Source organism: Drosophila mojavensis, unplaced genomic scaffold (genome assembly GCF_018153725.1).
Source record: "Drosophila mojavensis isolate 15081-1352.22 unplaced genomic scaffold, ASM1815372v1 contig_136, whole genome shotgun sequence".
Taxonomy (NCBI): Eukaryota; Metazoa; Arthropoda; class Insecta; order Diptera; family Drosophilidae; genus Drosophila; species Drosophila mojavensis.
The window spans coordinates 15,247,298-15,268,157 of record NW_025318667.1 but is presented as its reverse complement, the minus strand read 5'-3'; the positions used below and the strand labels follow the sequence as shown (position 1 = coordinate 15,268,157).

Sequence of the window (20,860 nt, the reverse complement as noted above, 5' to 3'; positions counted from 1 at the left end):
CATTGATGTAAATGGGCAAAGGAAACGGAAATAAAATGTTAGCAAAATATAATGAATAATAATAAAACAAGAAAAAACAAAATAAAATAATGAAACGAACTAAGCCCGAAATTGACAAGTTTTAAAGCACGATTCGAGACACACACACACACACACACATACACACATTTAATAAATTACACATTGTATTAATATTAATAATATTAATAATAATAATAATAATAATAATATTATTAATGATATAAATTAATGAAATGAAATGTATTTACGAATAAAGTTAATATTATCACATGAAATGTGCACATTTGGAATTCATTTATTTGCTCGCCGCTCCCGGACCAAGTCTTATTTATTTATTTTAGCTATGAACTGCGGCTGAATGACGATCTTGAACTGCTTCTTTGGTGGCATGTGGTCGAAATCAGTGTAGAAGTCCCTGCAAGATGGATTTCAATGAATAATAATCAATTGCCCCCTATAATATAGCATATATAGTATAGCATGAGTTAGACATACTCTTCGTCGGCCAACGTTACATTGATGCGATCAGTGGAAACGCGTGTTGGACGTATGGCGCCAAAGAAATCTGTGATCGGCACCTTCTGCGGATCGCGTCTGTACAAATCCTTGCGAACGCCGACAGTCGAGATGCAGACGCGCTTGGGGCACACTTGCAGCTGTAAATAGGCAAAAGAAACTATTGAATAAGCCACGGTGAGGATCAAACTGGCTGCTTACAAATTCGCCAATTGTGCGCTTGCTAAAGGGCTGCACCTTCTCCAGAAACTCAAGTGCATAGTAGGTGTAGCGATCGATCATGTAGACGCCAATCGAGGGGTCGACGTGATGCTGTTGCCAAATACATACATACAGATATTATAAACAAAGCAGTGTCAGACGCAGCAGACGCAATTGCTCACCGATAGCGAATCCTCGCCGACCAGGCTGCTGGCTACAGCTAATACGTTGGGCGATGTGAACTTCTCGTACAGCGACGCGGCCTGGCAGGTGTCCACCATAAAGAATAGTTCATTGTAGCTGGAAGCGAACAAGGGCAGCAGCTAAGCGCCAGCAGATTGAACTTTCATTATATATTCTTACCGTTTCTTCTCCCACATTTGCTGTATGCCATCGGCCAGTTCCTGGCTGGTTATCTCCTCGGAGTCCTGGAATTTCAGAAAGCCATCGCCGCCATGTCCAGTCAAATAGATGAGCACATTGCTGCCCGCATCTGAGAGCAATTTCTTGGAGCGTGCTGTTCCGTTTTGAGTGCGGCCCGTTAGCAGACGGACAAAGTTCTCGACGGTTACCTCGTAGCCTCGATAATCAACCTCCACATCGTCGCCATACACATTGATGTGCTGATTCGCATTGTTGTACACCTGGCCGGGTCGCGGATTACGCGCATTGCAAGCCATATCGTCGGCAATCATCAAAATGATCTGCGAATCGGGTATACCGAGACGCTTGACGGACCGATAAATGGACAGCACATTGGCCACATGACGATAATTGAACCAGAAACGCGATGCATCCACCAACACGGCCCAGTTGTTTGTATGTGTCGAGTGTTGAGCGGCATCTATATAGGCTTCTGGCAGTATTGAGGTGTCCTATAAATGGGGGACAGAGCAACGCCAATATTTATTTGCAATGGTCTAAGTTGTCTTTTCACTGTTTACTCGCGCTACTTACATATTCGGCGGCGTTAATTTGAATAATGGCAAGCACTAGTAGAAGCGCTTTGTGTAACATATTTGTAAATTTTTATTTATTATTTCCCGAATTCTATTTTGTATGCCGGCGTTGAGCCAGCCCTGTTCCTGCACAGAGCTGCCAGTTGTTTTGTGTGGGGCAACAGCTGACAGCGCTGCCAGTGCTGTCAGTCACCCTTCTGGCAACGCTTGGCTATGTGACAACAAATGTTGTTAATTGCCAACATTTTCCATGCCAATTCTCGCAAATTAAAATGACTTTTATGAACCATTTCTGCCTTAAAACATAAAGTTCATATGTTTAGCTTTCGAATGATAGGTGGCATTGTTGATAAGGTTAACTTTAAGGGTCATAAAAAGCAAAAGAAAAACGCCAATGGCGTTCTCAAACAATCCAATATGGCGTATAAATGACGCTGGCATGTCGGTCAAAACAGACGAAGACGAAGACGAAGAGAGAGAGAAACGGAGCAATAAACAGCACGTCAGCCGAAAGCAGTTCGTGCACATGCTTATATGTATATGTACACACAAATATACTCATGTGTATGAGTATGTGTAAAATGCATATTCAAATGTTAAATGTGCTTTTACATATAGATATGTATGCGTATATTAAAAATACAAAGGTACTTGGCTTTTCTCATGGCGAAAATAAAGAAAATTAACCAACAACAATGCTTATGAAAACTCTCTGAATTCGCCGCAAACATCTCGCAATCGCGATCACATCGCTTGTACTCTCGCTGACTCTCTCTCTCTCTCTCTCTCCCTCTTTCGCTCATTCAATTCCTCCATGTATTTTCTGTTCTAAATGATTCTTGCTCTCTGATTCACGTGGGTTTCCAAACGAATGCATGAATATGGGTTTGGTTTCTCTTAGTCTGGGCGAATATTGAGCATGTATGAGAGTGTGTGTATATGTTTTTCACCATTTAGTGTTGAGCTTGAGCTCTGCCGGAAGTTTTCTTTTCATTTTTCATCCGTTTATTGTTGTGCATTATGCCTGCCCATTGATATTCGCATATTGTCGCTTCTGCTTTACCTTGAGATTCATGGCTGATAGCTGCGTGGCGTTTGTCGGCCATTGCGTTTTCCAATTTCTGTTGCCTTCAGCGCTTAAATACATACACATATACATTTGCATGCGTGTGTGTGCTGCGAATGTATGTACATGTTCGTATCTATGTATGTATGTATGTACATTAATGTGTCTGCCAGAGCCCACAGTTTCTACTTGCCATATTTTTATATGCACACATACACACATATGCATGTATTTATATGAATTACTCTATGTATAAACAGGCATTTAAAGGTGAAATCAGTGGAGTGGGTGTGCTGCGAAAGCCTGCAGAAAACAATTAAAAGGCGACTTTTTCCATCCATATGTATATATGTATGTATGTATGTACATATGTATGCAAATACATACATATTTACGGCTGCATGTGTGTCATGTGCTTGATTTTGCGTGCGTATGAGTATCTGTGCGTGTGTTTGTCTCTACATAAATAATGTATGTATTTGTGCACTAATTTATCGATATGTTGGCTGCCATTGTTTTCAGATCGCTATTTACATAACAATATTTATTTTTCTATTAAAGGAGGAATAGGTATAGATATAAAAATAGCTATATATACGGAAATATTATAAATTTTATAATTATGCAATTCAATGTCGATCACGACTAAGAAGAAAACTTCAGCACATCTTGATCCTTGATGGCCAAGAGTATCCTTGACTTTTTATAATAATAACTGCCAGAAGCTTTTGCATGCGCAGCAGTTACATCAGTGTAGTAGGCTGGCAGCGCAGGCAGAGATGGAGCTACGCAATGTCCTAGTTTGGTCCATCCTTTTGACCTTGACCCAGTTGTAAGCGTGTTCAATGGGGTTGACATGCAGGCATGATACACTTGTGAAAAAACCTTTGTTGAAATACAATTATTGCTAATAGAAGCCGAGATATGTACATATAGTGGTCTATTGATTTTCCCTCTGCCCTTTACTCACGTCCAAGTGGCACAATGAGCAATTTGCCGGGCAATTAAGTTGGCCTTTAACCCATATAGCACACACACACACGCACACCTGCATTTTTTTGCGTGCGTATGTGCGTGTGTGTTGTCATAAAAAGGTAAACTGGACTCTTAGCCTGCCACTTGCAGGATTCTCCACTTCAAACCGCGTCGCCAGCTCGAGGGCGCCACAATAACAAAAGAAAAAAAAAAAAAGAAAAAGAAAATAAATAAAAGAAAAATAATTGAAAAGAAAACAGCGAAAGAGAAACATCGTGTGCTTTCGTCGTGCTTTCGTCTACCAATACAAATACCTAAAGCAATAACGGAATATAAACATGTACATGCATATATTTCAATAGTTAAATTGTTGCTTTGCTGTGATAAAAAAGAAAAACATCAAAATGCATCCGTTCCAGAGTACTTTAGAGCTTGCGCCATATTTGAATCAAAATGTCATTTCATATCCCATTAAAATACGACAAATACGCCAAACTAACACAAGACCAGCCAGTCCCAGCAGCAACAACGGGAACATCAGCAACTGAGGTATTGGTGGCGGCGGCGGCAGCGGCGGCGGCGGCGGCATCAGCATTAGCAGCAACTGTTAAAGAAAATCAGCTACAAAAGCGATATGAATAAATGAATTTGCATACTAAAAAGCACAGCGAAAACTCAGCAGCCACATCAGGCGGATCGAAGAACATCAGAGTATTGTATGCTTGAATATGTGCCATAAGTTTCTTGAAAGTCTTAGGTTTAGTTTTATTGCTACCCCCAGCCGAAAACGAAGCGTTTGCTCTTAACTGTAGTCCTTGCAGTCGATGTCGTGCAGCAGGCCAAAACCAGCAACGCAGCAGAGCACAAAACAAGTAAGTAGACAATTTTCGAGCTGACAGCGACTTGTGCGTGCCCTACATTTATAGTAAGTTGTCAAACTTTTTAAATCTGCTGTCAAAAACGGCTAGCCGGTGTCAGAATATAGGCGTACGTACGTATGTATGTGAGTTAAAGGCATGTTATGTTATTAGTAACAACTGTCATACGATATATATCGATATTATTAGATTCTCCAGCTTTTTGGTTGAATAATTACTGAAATATTGCGAAAATAATCAGTTTATATCCTTTAAAAATATATATTTTTCGCTTTCAAGTCGGGGCTAGTTTGTAGGGTATAAATGTATCTCAGAGATAGCACTTACATGTGGTCGAGTCAGAGTCAGCGGCGAATACATATTTCGCCGCTTTGACGACGCTCTCTTGTTCTCTTGTTCGCTCTCGCTCTCTTTGGCGTGTTGTGCGCTGCCATTTTGCCTTGTTATTTCACTTCGTACCGTGTTTGCGTTCACAACTCTGTCGGTTCGGGTTCTGCATTTTATTTTATTATTATTATTTTTTTTTTGTTTTTCTCTGCTTTGGATTGTGCAGTTTTTTCGTACATTTGTATATCAAACTGACCGCGTTTCCACCGACTTTGAATTTATTAACGATTGCGGATTGATTTCGGTACAATTGAATAACAATAAATGCGGAAAATTCGCAAATGATGCGACGGCGACTCTGAAAAAAGAGAATTAAGTAAGTATCGTCGTTGTGGCTATGTGCCCGCTGTGTATGTTGGTGTCTGAATGTGTATGCATGTGTTGCTCGGGTGTGCGTGCGAGAGCTGTTTATGTACATGCACACATACATCGAAATCTTAGCAAGTATGCGTATATGGCAAATCATTCGCAAACAAAAATGCTCCCATGCATAATTAAAAAGAAAATTCAAAAATCATATAAACTGCCAGAAAGCCAAAACAAATTGCCTAAATATATTAAATCAATCCTATCAGCTTAATTTAATTTGCCAATTTATTTATCACCAACGACCTAACAAGTAAATCACCTGGTGTACCCTTTTCAAATGTTGCTCTTCATCTGTGGCAGGTGAATCTTCTGTGCAGCTGCGTAACCCGGCCACCTGCAAGCAGGTTTAGCTTTCCGGCTCAAACAACATCTAGGCGCGTTTCTTGATTTTGAATTGAAATAAATTTGCAAACTCTTAAACATAATGTCGCCCAACGAATAATTAAAGAATTTTATTCTAATTCAAAATGTCTCAAGACGCGCAAATTTGTGGCTTCAGTGTGACCAAATGTAGTAAAAGTAAATCCTTAAATTGTAAACTTTCAGCGCAAAAGAAAAACGACGAATTGATCAACAAAGTTGCCAATATTTGCAAATTATTTGTTTACATTCTGTTACGATCGTTAGTACTTCGTTTGCGTCTCTTAATGTGAAACGATACGCTTATAAATCAATATTAAATATATTACTTTCTAGCAATTAGCATTATCTGACAGCTACACCTCCTTGGCCATTTTCCCACTTGATCTAGCCGTGATCCAGTTCTGCCCGATTGCGAACACAGCACGTGCGTTGCTCATAAAAACTAAAAATTTAAATCCTTCCATGACGTACCCAATATAAAGTTAGGCATATAAGGTTTCTCACTGGTTGCAGGTTGTCTGTCAGTGATCCGCTCGAATTTGATTTCATATTTGCAAATGTAGCAATTTCCGCAGCCATAAAACATCGAAACGGTCCAAGTTCAGATATCGATGTGGTGAACGATACTCTTCATCCTATCGATATTTTTACCCCTACATCTCTGCGTGCGGCAACGCTGTGCAACAGCATACAACTAGAAGCCAGATTTGATCGGACATTTTAAACAAATTTAAACGGCTGTTTTTTATTTTTGTTATAAGTTTTTTTTTTCCAACGCAAATAAAAGTAAGAGTCGGAAATTTGACAATCGAAAAAAACGAAAGAGTGTGAAATAACTTACAGAGGGCCGAATGCCCGGGACCGCTGCCGATACATGCCCGTGTGCTTATAAGTGTGTTTACTACTGCACTAAGGCTCAATTCTTTTAATTCTGTTTTTTTTTTTTTTCTTTTGCATACACTTGGTATGTATGTGTGTGAATATTTGTTGTTCGTTAATATGTATACTTCATTTTGATTTTGTTATTTGCGATTTGCTTTTGTTTCCTTTATTCGCTATTTGTTGTCGCTGTCATTTCTGTTTCAACTTCCACCGCCTTCGTTGCAGAGGGTGGTGGCGGCTTCGGCTTGTCATTTTACGATGAAGAGCGCACTGCTGCGTTAGTGTACGTGAGATTGTGAACATCGTTCCCACTAAATGTGAGTGTGTTTGTGCGAGAGTGACGTTAAATCCGTTTTGTGCTCTGTATTAGTGTAAGTGGAAGTGGGAAATGGAGGCAGATTTTCTCCTGTATTTATGCTGCTGGTGCTATGCTTATACAATTGCAGCCCAAGAATTGCACAGGCCAGGCGAAGGTCGTGTTTTACGTGCTCGAGATTTTCGCTGCAAATGAAAAACAGAGCGCCCAACTGTGCTGTGCATGCATATTGCCAACAACAATTTGACAAACCAACAAATTTACTCTCTCGCTCAGTGCGCTCTGTGCTGCTCTCTATTGGCAGGCAACGCAAAAAAAATGGCGCCTATCATCTCACACGCGCGTCGTCGCTGCGCTTAATGCGTCCAATAAAGTGACAGGATCAGCAGCCTGAATGCTTATCGTGTTTCTTTTACTTTATTTATTTTTTGAAATCTATTATTTTGTGTTTATGTGTAAGTGTGTGTGTTTTATGTGTACTCTAATTGTTGGCAATGTACGCTGGCCTCAGTTGGTGTTGGCAGCGACGCTCCAAATTCGCTTTCTGCCAATGAATTTGTTGCGCTCACAATTTGAATGCCTGTATACTCCGCGCTCTCAGTAGCTCGTAATGTTAGTTTTTTTTTTTTTTTCAGGCGGCCCCAGCTGCTGCTGCTATTGTTGTAGTTATTGCTTTCAAACTCGTTTTGCTTTTTGGCTGCCATTTGTGAAGGAGGGGCATCAAATGTTGACGGGGTGTAATTGCGATCTGTGTGTGTGTGTGTGTGTGTGTGTGTGTGCGAGTGTGTGTGTGTATATAAATATTTTGCAATTCTAACACAGCTCTTAACACGTTTCCCTTTCCTGTTCCTGCTGCCTGTTGCCTATCGGGTTTGAGATCTTTTATAACGTCAACATGGCGTATGTGCAATATTTGTAATATTAACTGTAAATTGAGAAAGTAACTGATATTCAATCAACGTTTCGTTGCTAGTGTGTAATTAATTAATGTATATATGTATATATATATATATATAAATATTTATATATAAATGTAAATATAATTACCAATATTTCGCAGGTAGTCAACAAATGGGACCAAATCACAACGACTTAAAGTGTTTTAAAGTGCAGCTAGAGAGATTCAAGATTCGGGCTGAGCAGGAACAGCAGCAGCAGCTGCAGCTAGATCTGGTGGAGCAGCCGGCTAGCAACGAAGCTCAAGCGTCGTCAAAATAGGAGCGTCGACATCATCGACTGCAGCGTCACCAGCATTGCCCAGTGACCGCTCGAGGATGTCGGCGCGTAAGCCAGTGTCAGCAGCAGGGGCAAAGGCGGATAATAATAATGCATCGCCAACAGTTGAGGTAGACGTGGCACAGGGCGAGGATGGTGCAGCGGCAGCAGCAGCCACAGGAGGAGTCACATCAATAGCTGCAGCAGCACTCACTGAAGATACAGCTGATGCTGAACAGTACACGGACAAGGAACCAAGTTCTGAAAGCGGAACACCAGATCGATCAGACGAACCTTCGCCTCTGATAACGGAATGCGGCACTCCGCGCAGAACCTACTCCGAGGCACTGGCAGCAAAGAGTGTGCGCTTTACACGGCACTCGTCGCCGCTGCTGTTGTTTAACTCGTCGCCCACATCCAAGCGGGAGGCACGCGACGCCACTGACTCTGGGCTGACGCCGATCGGCAGCGATAGTGATGAGCTGCCCAGTGGCAGCAGCAGCAGCCACAAAGGTAATGTGCAGCTGCAACGCTCCCGCAAGTCGATCAAAGAGCTAAAAGAAGCCAAAGAAGTAGCCGCTAAGCCAGCGGAGGAGCTGCTGGTCAAGGAGGAGGAATCCAGCGATGCCATTGACATGCTCGAGCAGGATGCGGCCAACGAGCCGAAGGAATCAAAAGACACAAAAGACAATGCCAATGCCAATGCAAAGCCAAGCGATAGGGATAAGGAGAAGGACACCAAGGACTGTAAAGAGAAGGAGAAGGAGAAAGAGAAAGAAACCACACCCACGCCTACAACAACTGCAGCAGCCGCAGCGATAGCCACAGCATCAAATACGTGCAACCGCGTTACACGCAAAGCGCACGCCCAGGAGCTGGCGTTGGCCAACAACAACAATAACAGCAGCAACAACAACAACACACGGGTCACCCGCAATCGCCGACAATCATCGACGGTCAACAATGAGCCAGCGCTGCCGGCGCGCGGTCGTCGAAAAAAGCCCGCTCCGCCAGAGCCCAAGGAGCAACAGCAGCACCAGGTGCTCAAGCGGAAGCGCTCGGACGATGACGCCGAACTGGGTCTCAAGTACGCCAAGGTCGAGGTCAAGGTGGAAGAGGACGAACAGGATGCTGCAGATGAGGCCAAGGCCACGTTGACCATCAAGGTGGAGCCACCGGACGGTGAGGAACCTTCTGCTCAGAGCTCTCAATCGCCCGCTGCCACGCCCACTGCGACGCCAACGCCAACGCCCATACCCACGCCCGCAACACAATCGGGAAATCGACGCGGACGTGGCAGGCCGCAGACGAAGGTCACGCCCGTCACATCTGCAGCCAGCACGCGTGCCACGCGCAACAGCAAGGCGGGCTCACCGGGTCTGCTGGCAGTTGGCGGAACCGCGAATACTCCGACGTCGGCGCCCACGGAGCCAGCGCCGCCTAAGCGACGGCGCGTGGGCTCTGCGAATCGCAGTCTGCTGGCCGTCAAGGCCGCATCGGTTAGTTCCAGTTCGCTGGCCGCCAGCACGACGAGCGGCACAGCTGGCGACGAGGACTCCAAGGACAGTCTGACATCGATGTCCATGGACGAGCATTTGCTGGCAGTCGAAGACATCAAGCAGGAGAAAGTCGTGAACGATTTCGAGGAGACGCTCGATGTGAAGAGCATGGAGACAGAATCCGAAGTGGCTGCATCCACATCTGCTGCTGCGGCCAATGGCATTGAGCCGCTGACCGTGGACATCGAGCCAGCTGCGGAGGACTCGCGGCAAAAGACAGAGAAGGCGCCCGAGGCTGAAGCCGAAGCCGAAGCCGAAGTCGAGCTGATGGAGGATGGCAAGGCGCCGTCCTTGAGTCCCGAACTGATAAGCGAAGGCGTTAGCGCGATTAGCGTTAAGCAGTTCTATAAGAAACCCGAGTTCCTGGCCAACAATCTGGGCATCGAGAAGGATCCCGAGCTGGGCGAGATTGTCCAAATTGCAAGCGAGACAGAGACGCCGACAGCAACAACAGTTGTTGCTGTGCCCTCCACGGCTGACGAGGAGCCGGTCCCAGCGGAGGGGTCTGCGCTTGAGCTGGAACCGGACTCTGAACTGGACGATAAACTGAATGAGTCCAGCACAACGACCATGGATGAGTTGCGCGTGGACGAGAGCGATGACACGGATCTGGAGACGCAGAAGGCGGCAAAGATAGCCGAGCCGAAAGCCGCTGTAGAAGCTGCAACTGAAGCTAAAAGCTTGCCGAGCGAGCTGAATGGCGAGGCCAAAGAGGATGAGCTGCCGGCGAAAGCTGAGAACGATGTAGATGACTTTGAAAGCGAGATTATGGAGCAGCTGGCCAAGGAGGGCGTCGTCGATGCCAGCGGCAACGCGCTAAGCGCCAGCAAGCACAATCAAGTGCAGGATAAGGAGCACCTGATGGCGTCCAATAGGGATTCTGATACTACACCGGAGCCGGAGCTGGAGTCTGAGATGGAGTCGTCGCCAGAGCCATCCAAGAAAAAGATGACGAGAGAAATGCTGGTTGCATTGGATGTTGAGCCTCTGACCGAGGAGCAGGAAGCGGAAGTGAATGCTGTAGCGGATGCCGACACCGATATGCAATGCCTGACCGGCGAGGACTGCGGCGAGTATCCCGAGGAGAACAAGGAGAACGTGTCCACGGCGACAACAGATGCGATTGCTGTCGCCGCGCCAGTCAGTCCGGAGTCCGTGATGGACATGGAGCTGGCCCTGAAAGTGGACGCGGGCACCAAGCTGGAGCAGGAGCAGCTATCCGAGCTGGATGAGGAGAAGCCGTTGGCCGCCGTCGCCGCTGAACAGAAGCAGCAGTTGCCCAAAGCGGAGGCCAATGGCAAGCTGAAGCTGTCGCTGGACAGCGATGACGAGCTGCGCCGCGAAAAGGAGCGGCACCTGCAGCACCTTGGCTTGCTCACGCACCAGGCCGCCGAGCAGGTGCGCATACACACGCACACCCGCGCCGTGCACCCCCACCAGCATCAGCATCAGCAGAGCGGCAAGCGATCGGCGGGCAAGGGAGGCAGTGCATCGCACATCGAGTCGAGCGGCACGCTGAAGACCGTCATCAAGCTGAACCGCAACAGCAATGGCGGTGCAGGCGGCGCCACTGGTGTGCCAACTGGCACTGTGGTGCACGGCGCGGCCATCTGTCCGGCTGGAGGCATTGCCACGAGCGGCACAGCAGCTTCAGGCAGCAGCGGAAGCGGCAGCGGCAACATGGGCAGCGCCACACGCAAAGGCGGCATCACCGGCAATGTGAGCAGCTCGGCGCACGGCGTCCGTCGCCAGTCGCTCAAGATGACATTCCAAAAGGGACGCGCACGCGGCCATGGCGCCACCGATCGTGCGGCCGATCAGCACGGAGCCCACGCCGAGGACTCCTACTACACCATACAGAATGAGGTAAGTCGGCTAGCGGAGCTGTGGAGCTTCAGATCTTTGGCTAATCCCTTCCAAAATTTCTTTTCATTTGCAGAACGAAGGTGCGGGCAATCGAAACAATTTGAATAATGCGGGTAACGCGGGACGCAAGACAACTAACCGATTTAACAACCATAATAACAATCAGCAGCCGCAGCAACAGCAGCAGCAGCAGCATCAGCATCAGCAGCAAAAGCAACAACAACAAACAGCAAAACAACAACACCAACAGCACAACAATGCGTCCTCCAAGAATTGCCTGGGTTGGTGGCCGAGCGTTTGTTTGAGTGTTGCATTTGTTATTGTTTTCGATTTTGTTTTTGTTTTTGTTTTTGTTTGCGTTTGCCTTCGATTGATGCCCCATAAATCAGATCCAACTATTGTCTAGTCTCTATTAGTAACTTGAGGATTAGTATTAAGACTTTATATAGGTCTAAGTCTAATTTGGCATTGCCTTTGCTTTGATATGCCCTATAAATCAGATATACCAAATATAGACTATTAGTTGATCTAAGTCTAGTCTCTATTAGTAATAATCAGATCTACTAAATATAGTCAAACTATAGACTAGTCTCTATTAGTTAGACTAGACATAGATGTAACTCTAGCGTAGCCTTTATTAGCTAATTCAGCATTGCTTTCGCTTTGATACCCTGTTAATCAGATCTACCAAATAGAGAGACTAGACTAGACTGTAGTCTCTGTTAGTTAATTTGTCATTGCCTAATAGTTGATCTAGTGTTAGTCTCTATTAGCTAATTTGTAATTGCCTTCGATTAACTCCCTATTAATCAGATCTAAATATAGTCTAATCTGCATTAGCTATTTATACAATGGCCAATTTCAGTTCTTCTATTCCCTGCACTCGAGGGTTTAGCAGTGACTAACGTAACTGGAAATAGTTGCCACTTTTCCCATACCAGAGCATTACTCAATCAGTATTAATCAGCCCAGTTGGTCCACTACCAATCGGCGCTTTTCAATTGCTGACTGATATTGGCTGTAACTAATTAAACTTTTTATTTACTTGAACTTTCTATAACATCTATAATATCCGTTCAGATCTATATGTAAATACGTTTTGTGCACACAGATTCATCGCACTCGGAGGGTCAGGGCGGTCAGCTGGAGCACGGCTTTTATCAGATGGTGAAGAAGGATGAGAAGGAGAAGATTCTGATACCGGAGAAGGCGTCCTCGTTTAAGTTCCATCCCGGCCGTCTGTGCGAGGATCAGTGCTACTATTGCAGCGGCAAATTCGGACTGTACGATACGCCCTGCCACGTGGGCCAGATCAAGTCTGTGGAGCGTCAGCAGAAGATACTCGCAAGTAGGTGGCATCCGGGGGCTTGCTGCCATTGTGGCCATTTACTCATTCAGTTTGCCTTGCAGATGAGGAGAAGCTGACTGTGGATAATTGCCTGTGCGACGCCTGTTTCCGCCATGTGGACCGGCGTGCCAATGCGCCCTCATACAAGAAGCGCCTCTCCGCGCCCGGCCACCTGGAGACGGGCAACGCATCTGGCGGCGGCAATGGCAATGGCAACGGCAACGGCAACAGCAACAGCAACAGCATGGATAAGCATTTTGCCGGCGACGCGAACGATGCAGAGTTTGCCTCGACTTCGGCTGGTGCCGGCGGCGTCTCCGGCTCTGGATCGGCAGCGCAGCGTGCGTGCGCCGTCAAGGACTGTGCTGATGCGGCCAGCCATTCGCTGCGGCGCAAATGCGTGCGCAAGAGCGTTAAGAAGTGCCTTCTCAACTTCGAGATACCACCGGGCACCTCGAGCGTCTGGCTCTGTGAGCCGCACTATAACACGGTCATCCAGTCCTCGGGGTGTGTGCTGTGCAAGCGTCGGCTGGGCAAGAATCACATGTACCATATTACCTCGGTAAGCAGCGATGACTGGTCACAGTTCGGCAGCCCACTAATTTTTAATCCTCAGCAGGACACAGATCGCTTGGAGAAGGCGCTCAGCGAGATGGGCATACCCGTGCAACTGGGCGTCGGCACCGCCGTCTGCAAGCTGTGCCGGTACTTTGCCAATCTGCTGATGAAACCGCCGGACAGTACCAAATCCCAGAAGGCGGAGTTTGTCAAGAACTATCGCAAGAGGTGAGGAATTACATTGCAATCGAATTCAAGTAAAGTTCTATTAATCGAAATCCATTCCGCAGGCTGCTCAAGGTCCACAATCTGCAGGAGGGCAGCAACGAGGCCTCCGAGGTGGATGAGGAGGATGCCGCGACTGCGACGGGCGCCGGCACAGCACCAACTGCTGCATGTGATGATGCCTCCAGCGAGCTGCCCATGGTGGTAGACTATGACGGCCCCACCGATTCCAACTCGAGCAGCTCCTCAACAACGCCCGTCGGGCATGCGAGCAACGCCAGCAAGCAAATGTCCAAGCTGCAGGCCATACTCCAGCAGAATCTAACTGCGGATGTCGCATCCTCTAATTCCAATTCAAGTTCCAATGCGAATGCGAATACCAATGCCAATGCCAATGCCAATGCGAGTGCGAGTGCCAGTGCGGGTGCGAAGGGCAAGGCAGGCGCCGACATTTCGAATGTGCTGCGGGGCAATCCGAACATCTCGATGCGCGAACTGTTTCACGGCGAGGAGGATCTGGGTGTGCAGTTCAAGGTGCCGTTTGGCTGCAGTAGCAGCCAGCGCACGCCCGAGGGCTGGACGCGCGTTCAAACCTTCCTGCAGTACGATGAGCCGACGCGCCGCCTCTGGGAGGAGCTACAGAAGCCATATGGCAATCAGAGCTCCTTTCTGCGCCATCTCATACTCTTGGAGAAGTATTATCGCAATGGAGATTTGGTGCTGGCTGCGCACGCCTCCTCCAATGCCAGCGTCTACACGCAAACGGTGCGACAACGCCTCAATTCCTACGATCACGGCCATTGCGGTGGCCTGCAAAGCAATGCCAAGGCACAAAATGCCAGCGGCAATGCAGTGCCCGCCGATGCCGTCGTCAACGTGGCTGCCTCCTCCTCATCGTCGTCGACATCCTCCTCGCCGCATGCCGCCAACCCATCAGCCAATCATGCCAGCAGTTCCAGTTCGCCCAATGCCGGCAGCGGCAGCGTCTTGGCCAGCGCCCTGACCACATCTCAAGCAACTGGCAACAACAGTCACAGCGGCTTGGATCAGTCGTCCTCTGGCCCGCTGGAGCCCGGCATTCCATTGGTGGAGCTGAACGATGACGATGACGAGGACGAGGACATGGACAAGGAGGATGAGTGCGAAATGCTCCCGCTCGATAACCTGCGCAACGTCTCCGTGGACAAGCTCACCAAGCAGCTCAGCTCCAATGCGGTGACAATCATAGCGCGACCCAAAGACAGCGCCAAGAGCACGAGTGGCAGTGCCTCCGCGGCAACTGCGACGCCAATTGTTACCGTCGGCGATGACTCGCCGGGCAAAACAGTGCACTCGAAGGATGCGCCGCCGCTGGTGCCCACCAGTGCGTCCAACAGTCGCAGCATACTGAAGACCAATCTGCTGGGCATGAACAAGGCGGTGGAGATTGTGCCGCTTGTCAACCAACAGCAACAACAACAACAACAACAGCAGCAGCAACAACAGCAGCCCAATCACAAGCTGCCCGCTGCATCCAGCGAGAAGCACTTGGCCAACAAACAGTTCGGCAGCCAGAGCCACAGCGACCTGCATCCACATCAGCAGCAGCAGGTCAAGTCGAAGCCACTATTGGTCAATGCCACGCCCACAATGGTACAACAGCAGGCAGTGACAAAGCCAGCGCCGCCGAATGTGGCGCAGCTGCTTAGCTCGCCGCCCGAATTGATTAGTTTGCAGCGACGACGCACGAGTGGCGCCGCCGCCTCTGCCACGGCGACGCTGCCGGCGCTGGCCGGGAAGCGGCTGCAGCTGCCGCGCACCGGATCGTCCGGCGGTGGAGTTGGTGGGCCGGGGCCCAGTGTGATAATGCTGCCGGATACGTTGACGCCGCAGGAGCGGCACGAGAGCAAGAGCTGGAAGCCGACGCTGATACCGCTCAAGGAGCAGCACAAAGTGCCCAGCAAATCGCCGACGCTTTTCCAAACGGCCGACGGACGGCGTCTGCCCGCTCAGGTGCAGGTGCAGTCCGGCGGCAAGCCATACCTAATCTCCATCATTGACTACAATCGGATGTGCATATTGCGGCGCGAGAAGCTGCTGCGCGACCAGGTGCTCAAGGCGAACGCCAAGCCGAAGGCCAACCAACAGCAACAGCAGCAGCAGCAGCAGCACTCGCAGCAACAACAACACCAACAGCAGCAGCAGCATCAGCATCAGGCGTTGCAGCAATCGCAGAGCTTTGCTGGCATGAATAAAATGACAGCACAGCAAACGGCCCGCCAGCAGCTGCAACAGTTGCAGCAACAGCAGCAGCAGCACAAGTACCAGCAGCTGCCCACGCTGCAGCAGGGAGGAGTCGGCACGGGCAGTGCCCTGCGGCTGGCAAGGCTGGCGCCCAAGCCGATGCCGCCGCTGAGCAATCCACAGAATTCCACTGGAGCTGGAGGAGCTGCTGGTGGCAATGCCACTGGAGCAAATTCCTCAAACTTTCAGCCGCTGCTCAGCAATGCGCTGGCAGCGGCAACGGCGGCTGCCGGCAACAGCAGCGGCGCCGGCGGCTTGGACAGCAACAGCTCGTGGCTGTGGAAGAACTTTCCGGATGCCAATCAGTATATATTGAACGGCGCCGCAGCAGCTGCCGCTGCGGCAGCCGCGGCCAGCAAGCTGTCGCATACGACAGGGAAGCCGACGACGGCAACGAGCAGCAGAGGTGGCGGTGGAGGCGGCGGCGGCGGCGGCTTAGGCACTGGAGGAATCACATTCACCCCGCAGCAGCAGCAGCAACAGCAGCAGCAGCAGAAGCTCATCGACAACGTCATCATGTCCAAGATACCCAAAACATTGACGGTGATTCCGCAGCACATGGCCGGCGGCGGTGGCGGCAAATCAGCGGGGGATGCCGGCGGGCACAAGGACTGATGATTGGCCTGAGCGGCTGCCGTGAGAGATGGAACTCAAAATCCTGCCAGTGAAGGAAAGCGAATCGAACAGAAACTAATTTGCATAGGAGAAGCAGAAGCATATGCATTTTAAAAGATATAATACTAGGATAAGTTGAGCGAAGGAAACTGAGGTTAGATCACAGATCAGAGATCAGAGTCAGGGTGTTTTTCATTAGGCTTAAGACTAAGCATGTATTCCATAAGAATCAACCACAAAGGAAGCAGGAGAGAAACATGAAAAGAAAGAGAATATACAAAACTTAAAGATAGGCTAGGCTTAGGTATAGTAATACCACATATATATCTATATATATTTGCATATATACAGCTAGAGTTGAAAACTATACAAATGGATGCGAAAGAGAAGGAGAGAGGTGAAGAATTTAACGACAAACAACATGATGAAGGAAAGGAAATATGCTGTTACAATATTTATATATATATATATATATATAAATATGTATGTATACAATGTGTTAAGCATACATATATATATATTTACATACATATATATATATATATATACTTGGTAGGATTTAGTATTACGTTAAACGGTGTGTGTTTTAATGAATTAACCATGTGTTTTTTTTTTAAGTCAGCCTTCAAAGTTAACATCGTTACACGATAGATCAGAACAGAAATACCATACATAATTACTATTTATATATATATATATATATGGATATATATATATATATACATAATCTATTTTTTTATTAGATTTTAGAGCACATTTAGGAGAGTAAGCGAAATGTTGAAAAATAACTGGGCATTCGTGTATTATAGATACCAAATTGCTAGTTGTTAGCATCCAGCATACATAATACTAATACTATATAGCTCTCATTAAACATATATAGGCTATATATAGATATAGATCAGCAGTTGCAAGGGACATAACAAGAAACGGAGAGAAGGAGGCAGAGAGAGAGAGAGATAGAGAAGTGAGGTCGCTTTCGCAGAGCACAAACTAAAAGTTGCCAAAATGTGTTCCATTCAATGAGCATGCTTATAGCTTACATATGTATATATGTATATGTGTGTACTCATATACCCAACAATGCCGAAACTGAAACACAGCAGCTGCGCTTGGGTTTCGATTTTGTGGGGAAGACGAACTCATTTGGGGGCTTCTTGTTTGTGTAATCTGCCTTGAGCTGTCTGCACCGATTGGTTTCTTTATAAACATAACACAGCAACAACACAAACACACACACATACATGCATACGCACATGCACACTCACTGACACACACATAACCTATGAAGCAAACTTAGAGTTAATTTTCATTTTAAGATTAGTTTTTTTTTTTTTAATTATTATTATTTAGTTAATACAAAGCGTCAGCATAACGAAGAGAAAATGAGTTTTAAAAAGGAATACCCAAGCTACATATAGAAATTATTTTTCAATTTTACATACATACATACACACGCATATATATTAATATATATGTATATAAGCACACACACACACACACATACATATATAAATAAGTATAAAGTTAATTTATGTTTCATTTCAATTATTATTTGTAAATATTTATACACAGACATAAACACAAACAACAAAATACAACCACAACAAATAATCAATAAACAAAAAATACATATATATTAAACAAAAAAAAAAAAAAAAAAAAAAAACATTGCAATTTACATCGATTTCTGCTGTTCCGTTTCCATTTTGTTCTCTAAGACTAGGGCATAGGTATTTTGTTATCGTTATCGGCTATCCCTTATCGATAAGGCAACAGGACGATCAAATCAATTATCAAAACAAAGCGAAGAAAAACAATAAATCGCACTTACGTTGAAAGCTTTCAGAATGCATACAAAATAAATTACATATAAGATATAGATATCTATATGTGTATATATAAATATAATATATATATATATATATATATATATACATACACACAGCATAGCTCTACGATACATAAGAGAGATTCAATTGTTGTTGTTGAAAACATTGCAAATGTATTTATAAACATATAAAAACAAAACAAAAATCAAATTATGAATGTTGAGTATATTTCGGTTGTCGTTTAGCCTGCAAAAAGCAAAAGCAAAGAGAGTAAATGCATATTTATTAATAGATCTAGAAACTATATATATATACATATATTCATATATACTTTTCCAACTGCTGCGTCGAAATGTCATGGGTCCTACGAACCCATTCAAATGGACCAAAACTGATGCAAACTCTGCCTTCACGTGTGCATGTGTGTGTGTGAGTGCGTGTGTGTGTGTGTGTGTGTTAGTATGTATGTGTGTGTGGCTGTGTCATCTAATGCACTTTAATGAAATACAAATCGTATACAAATTATACCTACGTTTAGTTATGTGTTAAATTCAGTTTTATAGACTTGTAAGCAATGAAGGATCCCAATTAGCTGCGAGAACATTTTCAAAATAAATCCCATATGCTATAAGTAATACTATTTATATATACTGCTCTGTATATACATACATACAAATCCTGTTTTTTTTTTTTCATTTATTTTCTTTTTATCTGAAATAAATTGAAAGCTGCGCGTTTTTGTTGCACAGCAAATGTCAACACAAAAGCCAAAAATCGAGTAAAAACTTTTTCTAGGCTTAAGTTTCAGTTCAAGAACTTTTCAGAAACTAGTCCAAACCAAATTCCCAGTGAAAATTCGATGTATTTTAGCATAGTCTACCTCTGGGCGCTTACAGCTGCTGGTCTCGCTTATATTTTCATAGTATCTCGGTTCCGAAATTCCAATTCGCATAATCGAAATTTGAAAGCACCATTTCGCATTTGGAACTTTAAATTTTTTGAAATTCTGTTTCGTAGTTTCAAAGTTCGATTTCTTATTACAACTGCGAAATGTCTGAACTTCGAAATTACCGTTTCGCATCGAAATTTCTGAATTTCGATATTAGATTGCTTTTAAAAACGTCATTGAATCGAAAATCCCTATCGTATTATAGAAATTACTATGAAATTCCATTTCGCATTAAACCTTCAAAAATTTGAAAGTTCCACTTCTTATAATTCCGATGTTTCGAAATCCGCTTTCGCATAATTATATCGAAATTTTTAAAATTGCATTTCGTTTTAACACGTCATAGATTCGAAATTCCTTATCGCATTACAGCTCAAAATTCCATTTGACATTAAACATTTAAAAATTTGGAAGTTCCACTTCATATTATTTTGAAATCCCTTTTCGCATAATTTCTCCATTTCTCATTATAGCTTCGAAATGCAATTTCGCATTCAAATTTGTAGATTTCTTAATGCCAATATTCCATTTGCTACTTCAGGTTTTGAAATCCCACTTTGAATTATAGTTTAGAAATTCAATTTCGTATTATAGCTTCTGAAATTCCAGTTCGCACTATTCCAAATGAAATTGACATTGTATATTAAAACACAATATCACCAAAAATAGTTTATTTATTTCACTTGCTCGTATATGTGAGTCTATTTATCTGTGTGTGTGCGTAGGTTTTGTAAAATTTAACATTTTCCAATATATCATGTTGAATTTGTAATGCTGAAAAACTGAGATACTAAAAGGCAAATAAAAATATAATAAATAATAATACAATGTGAGTGTGTTTCTTTACATGAATAAATAGGTATATACATATATGTGTGTATATATGTATATATATAGTTTACTTTATTGGCTGTTTCATTTGTGTTTAGAGTGTTATGTTTTATGCCTGTACTCCAAGTATTATGTAGTGCCATCTCTCTCTCTCTCTCTCTCTCTATTGTGATCTCGCTCCTCTTGTAGTGAATTTCATTAGTGTGCTGTTCGTATGTATCTCTCTCTCTCCCTCTCTGCCTCTCAACCTATCTCTCTCTTTCTTACTTTCAGTGTGCATCTATCTATCTCTCTCTTTTCGATTGTGCCACTGCCACAGTTTTCGTGTTGTTTTGCCTCAACTGTATAGAACTTGTTTTGTTTTGGTTTTTTTTTTTTTTTTTTTTTTTTTGGTTTTTTGTTGTTTGTTTTATTAACATAAATTTCAAAAAATAATGGTTTAGATGTTTTGTTGTTTTGTTTTCTTTTAGATATTCGATATGCATTTGTTTTTCATTCTGTTTTACAATTGGCTTGAAGAAGATGGATGTAATGTAATGTAATGTATGTAATGTAATGTATGAGATATATATCGAGATATATATATATATATATAGTAGGTATATATATATATATGCATAGTAAGTACAATATATAATTTGCAAAA

At 44.9% G+C, this 20,860-nt stretch overlaps 2 protein-coding genes across 7 annotated transcripts; one reads left to right on the top strand and one right to left on the bottom strand.

The window, feature by feature from the left end:
* Positions 1–242: 242 nt before the first annotated feature.
* LOC6583907 (putative GPI-anchor transamidase) lies at positions 243–1,852 on the bottom strand. Its single transcript, XM_002009533.4, has 6 exons — positions 1,696–1,852; positions 1,102–1,613; positions 921–1,038; positions 739–849; positions 517–677; positions 243–436 (listed from the first exon to the last, which is right to left on the bottom strand). Exons 1-6 carry the CDS (start codon positions 1,753–1,755, stop codon positions 346–348), a joined length of 1,053 nt encoding a protein of 350 aa, XP_002009569.2. The 5' UTR covers positions 1,756–1,852; the 3' UTR covers positions 243–345.
* Positions 1,853–5,070: 3,218 nt separating this feature from the next.
* Positions 5,071–18,059, top strand: LOC6583905. Of its 6 annotated transcripts, none has more exons than XM_044009847.1 (7): positions 5,071–5,319; positions 7,994–11,573; positions 11,647–11,854; positions 12,685–12,921; positions 12,984–13,483; positions 13,541–13,707; positions 13,770–18,059. In XM_044009847.1, exons 2-7 carry the CDS (start codon positions 8,208–8,210, stop codon positions 16,600–16,602), a joined length of 7,311 nt encoding a protein of 2,436 aa, XP_043865782.1. In that variant the 5' UTR covers positions 5,071–5,319; positions 7,994–8,207; the 3' UTR covers positions 16,603–18,059. The 6 variants fall into 6 exon arrangements, with proteins under 6 accessions (XP_043865782.1, XP_043865779.1, XP_043865791.1 ...); XM_044009844.1 differs by having other exon boundaries at positions 13,538–13,707; XM_044009856.1 differs by having other exon boundaries at positions 5,072–5,319; positions 11,647–11,653.
* Positions 18,060–20,860: the final 2,801 nt, after the last annotated feature.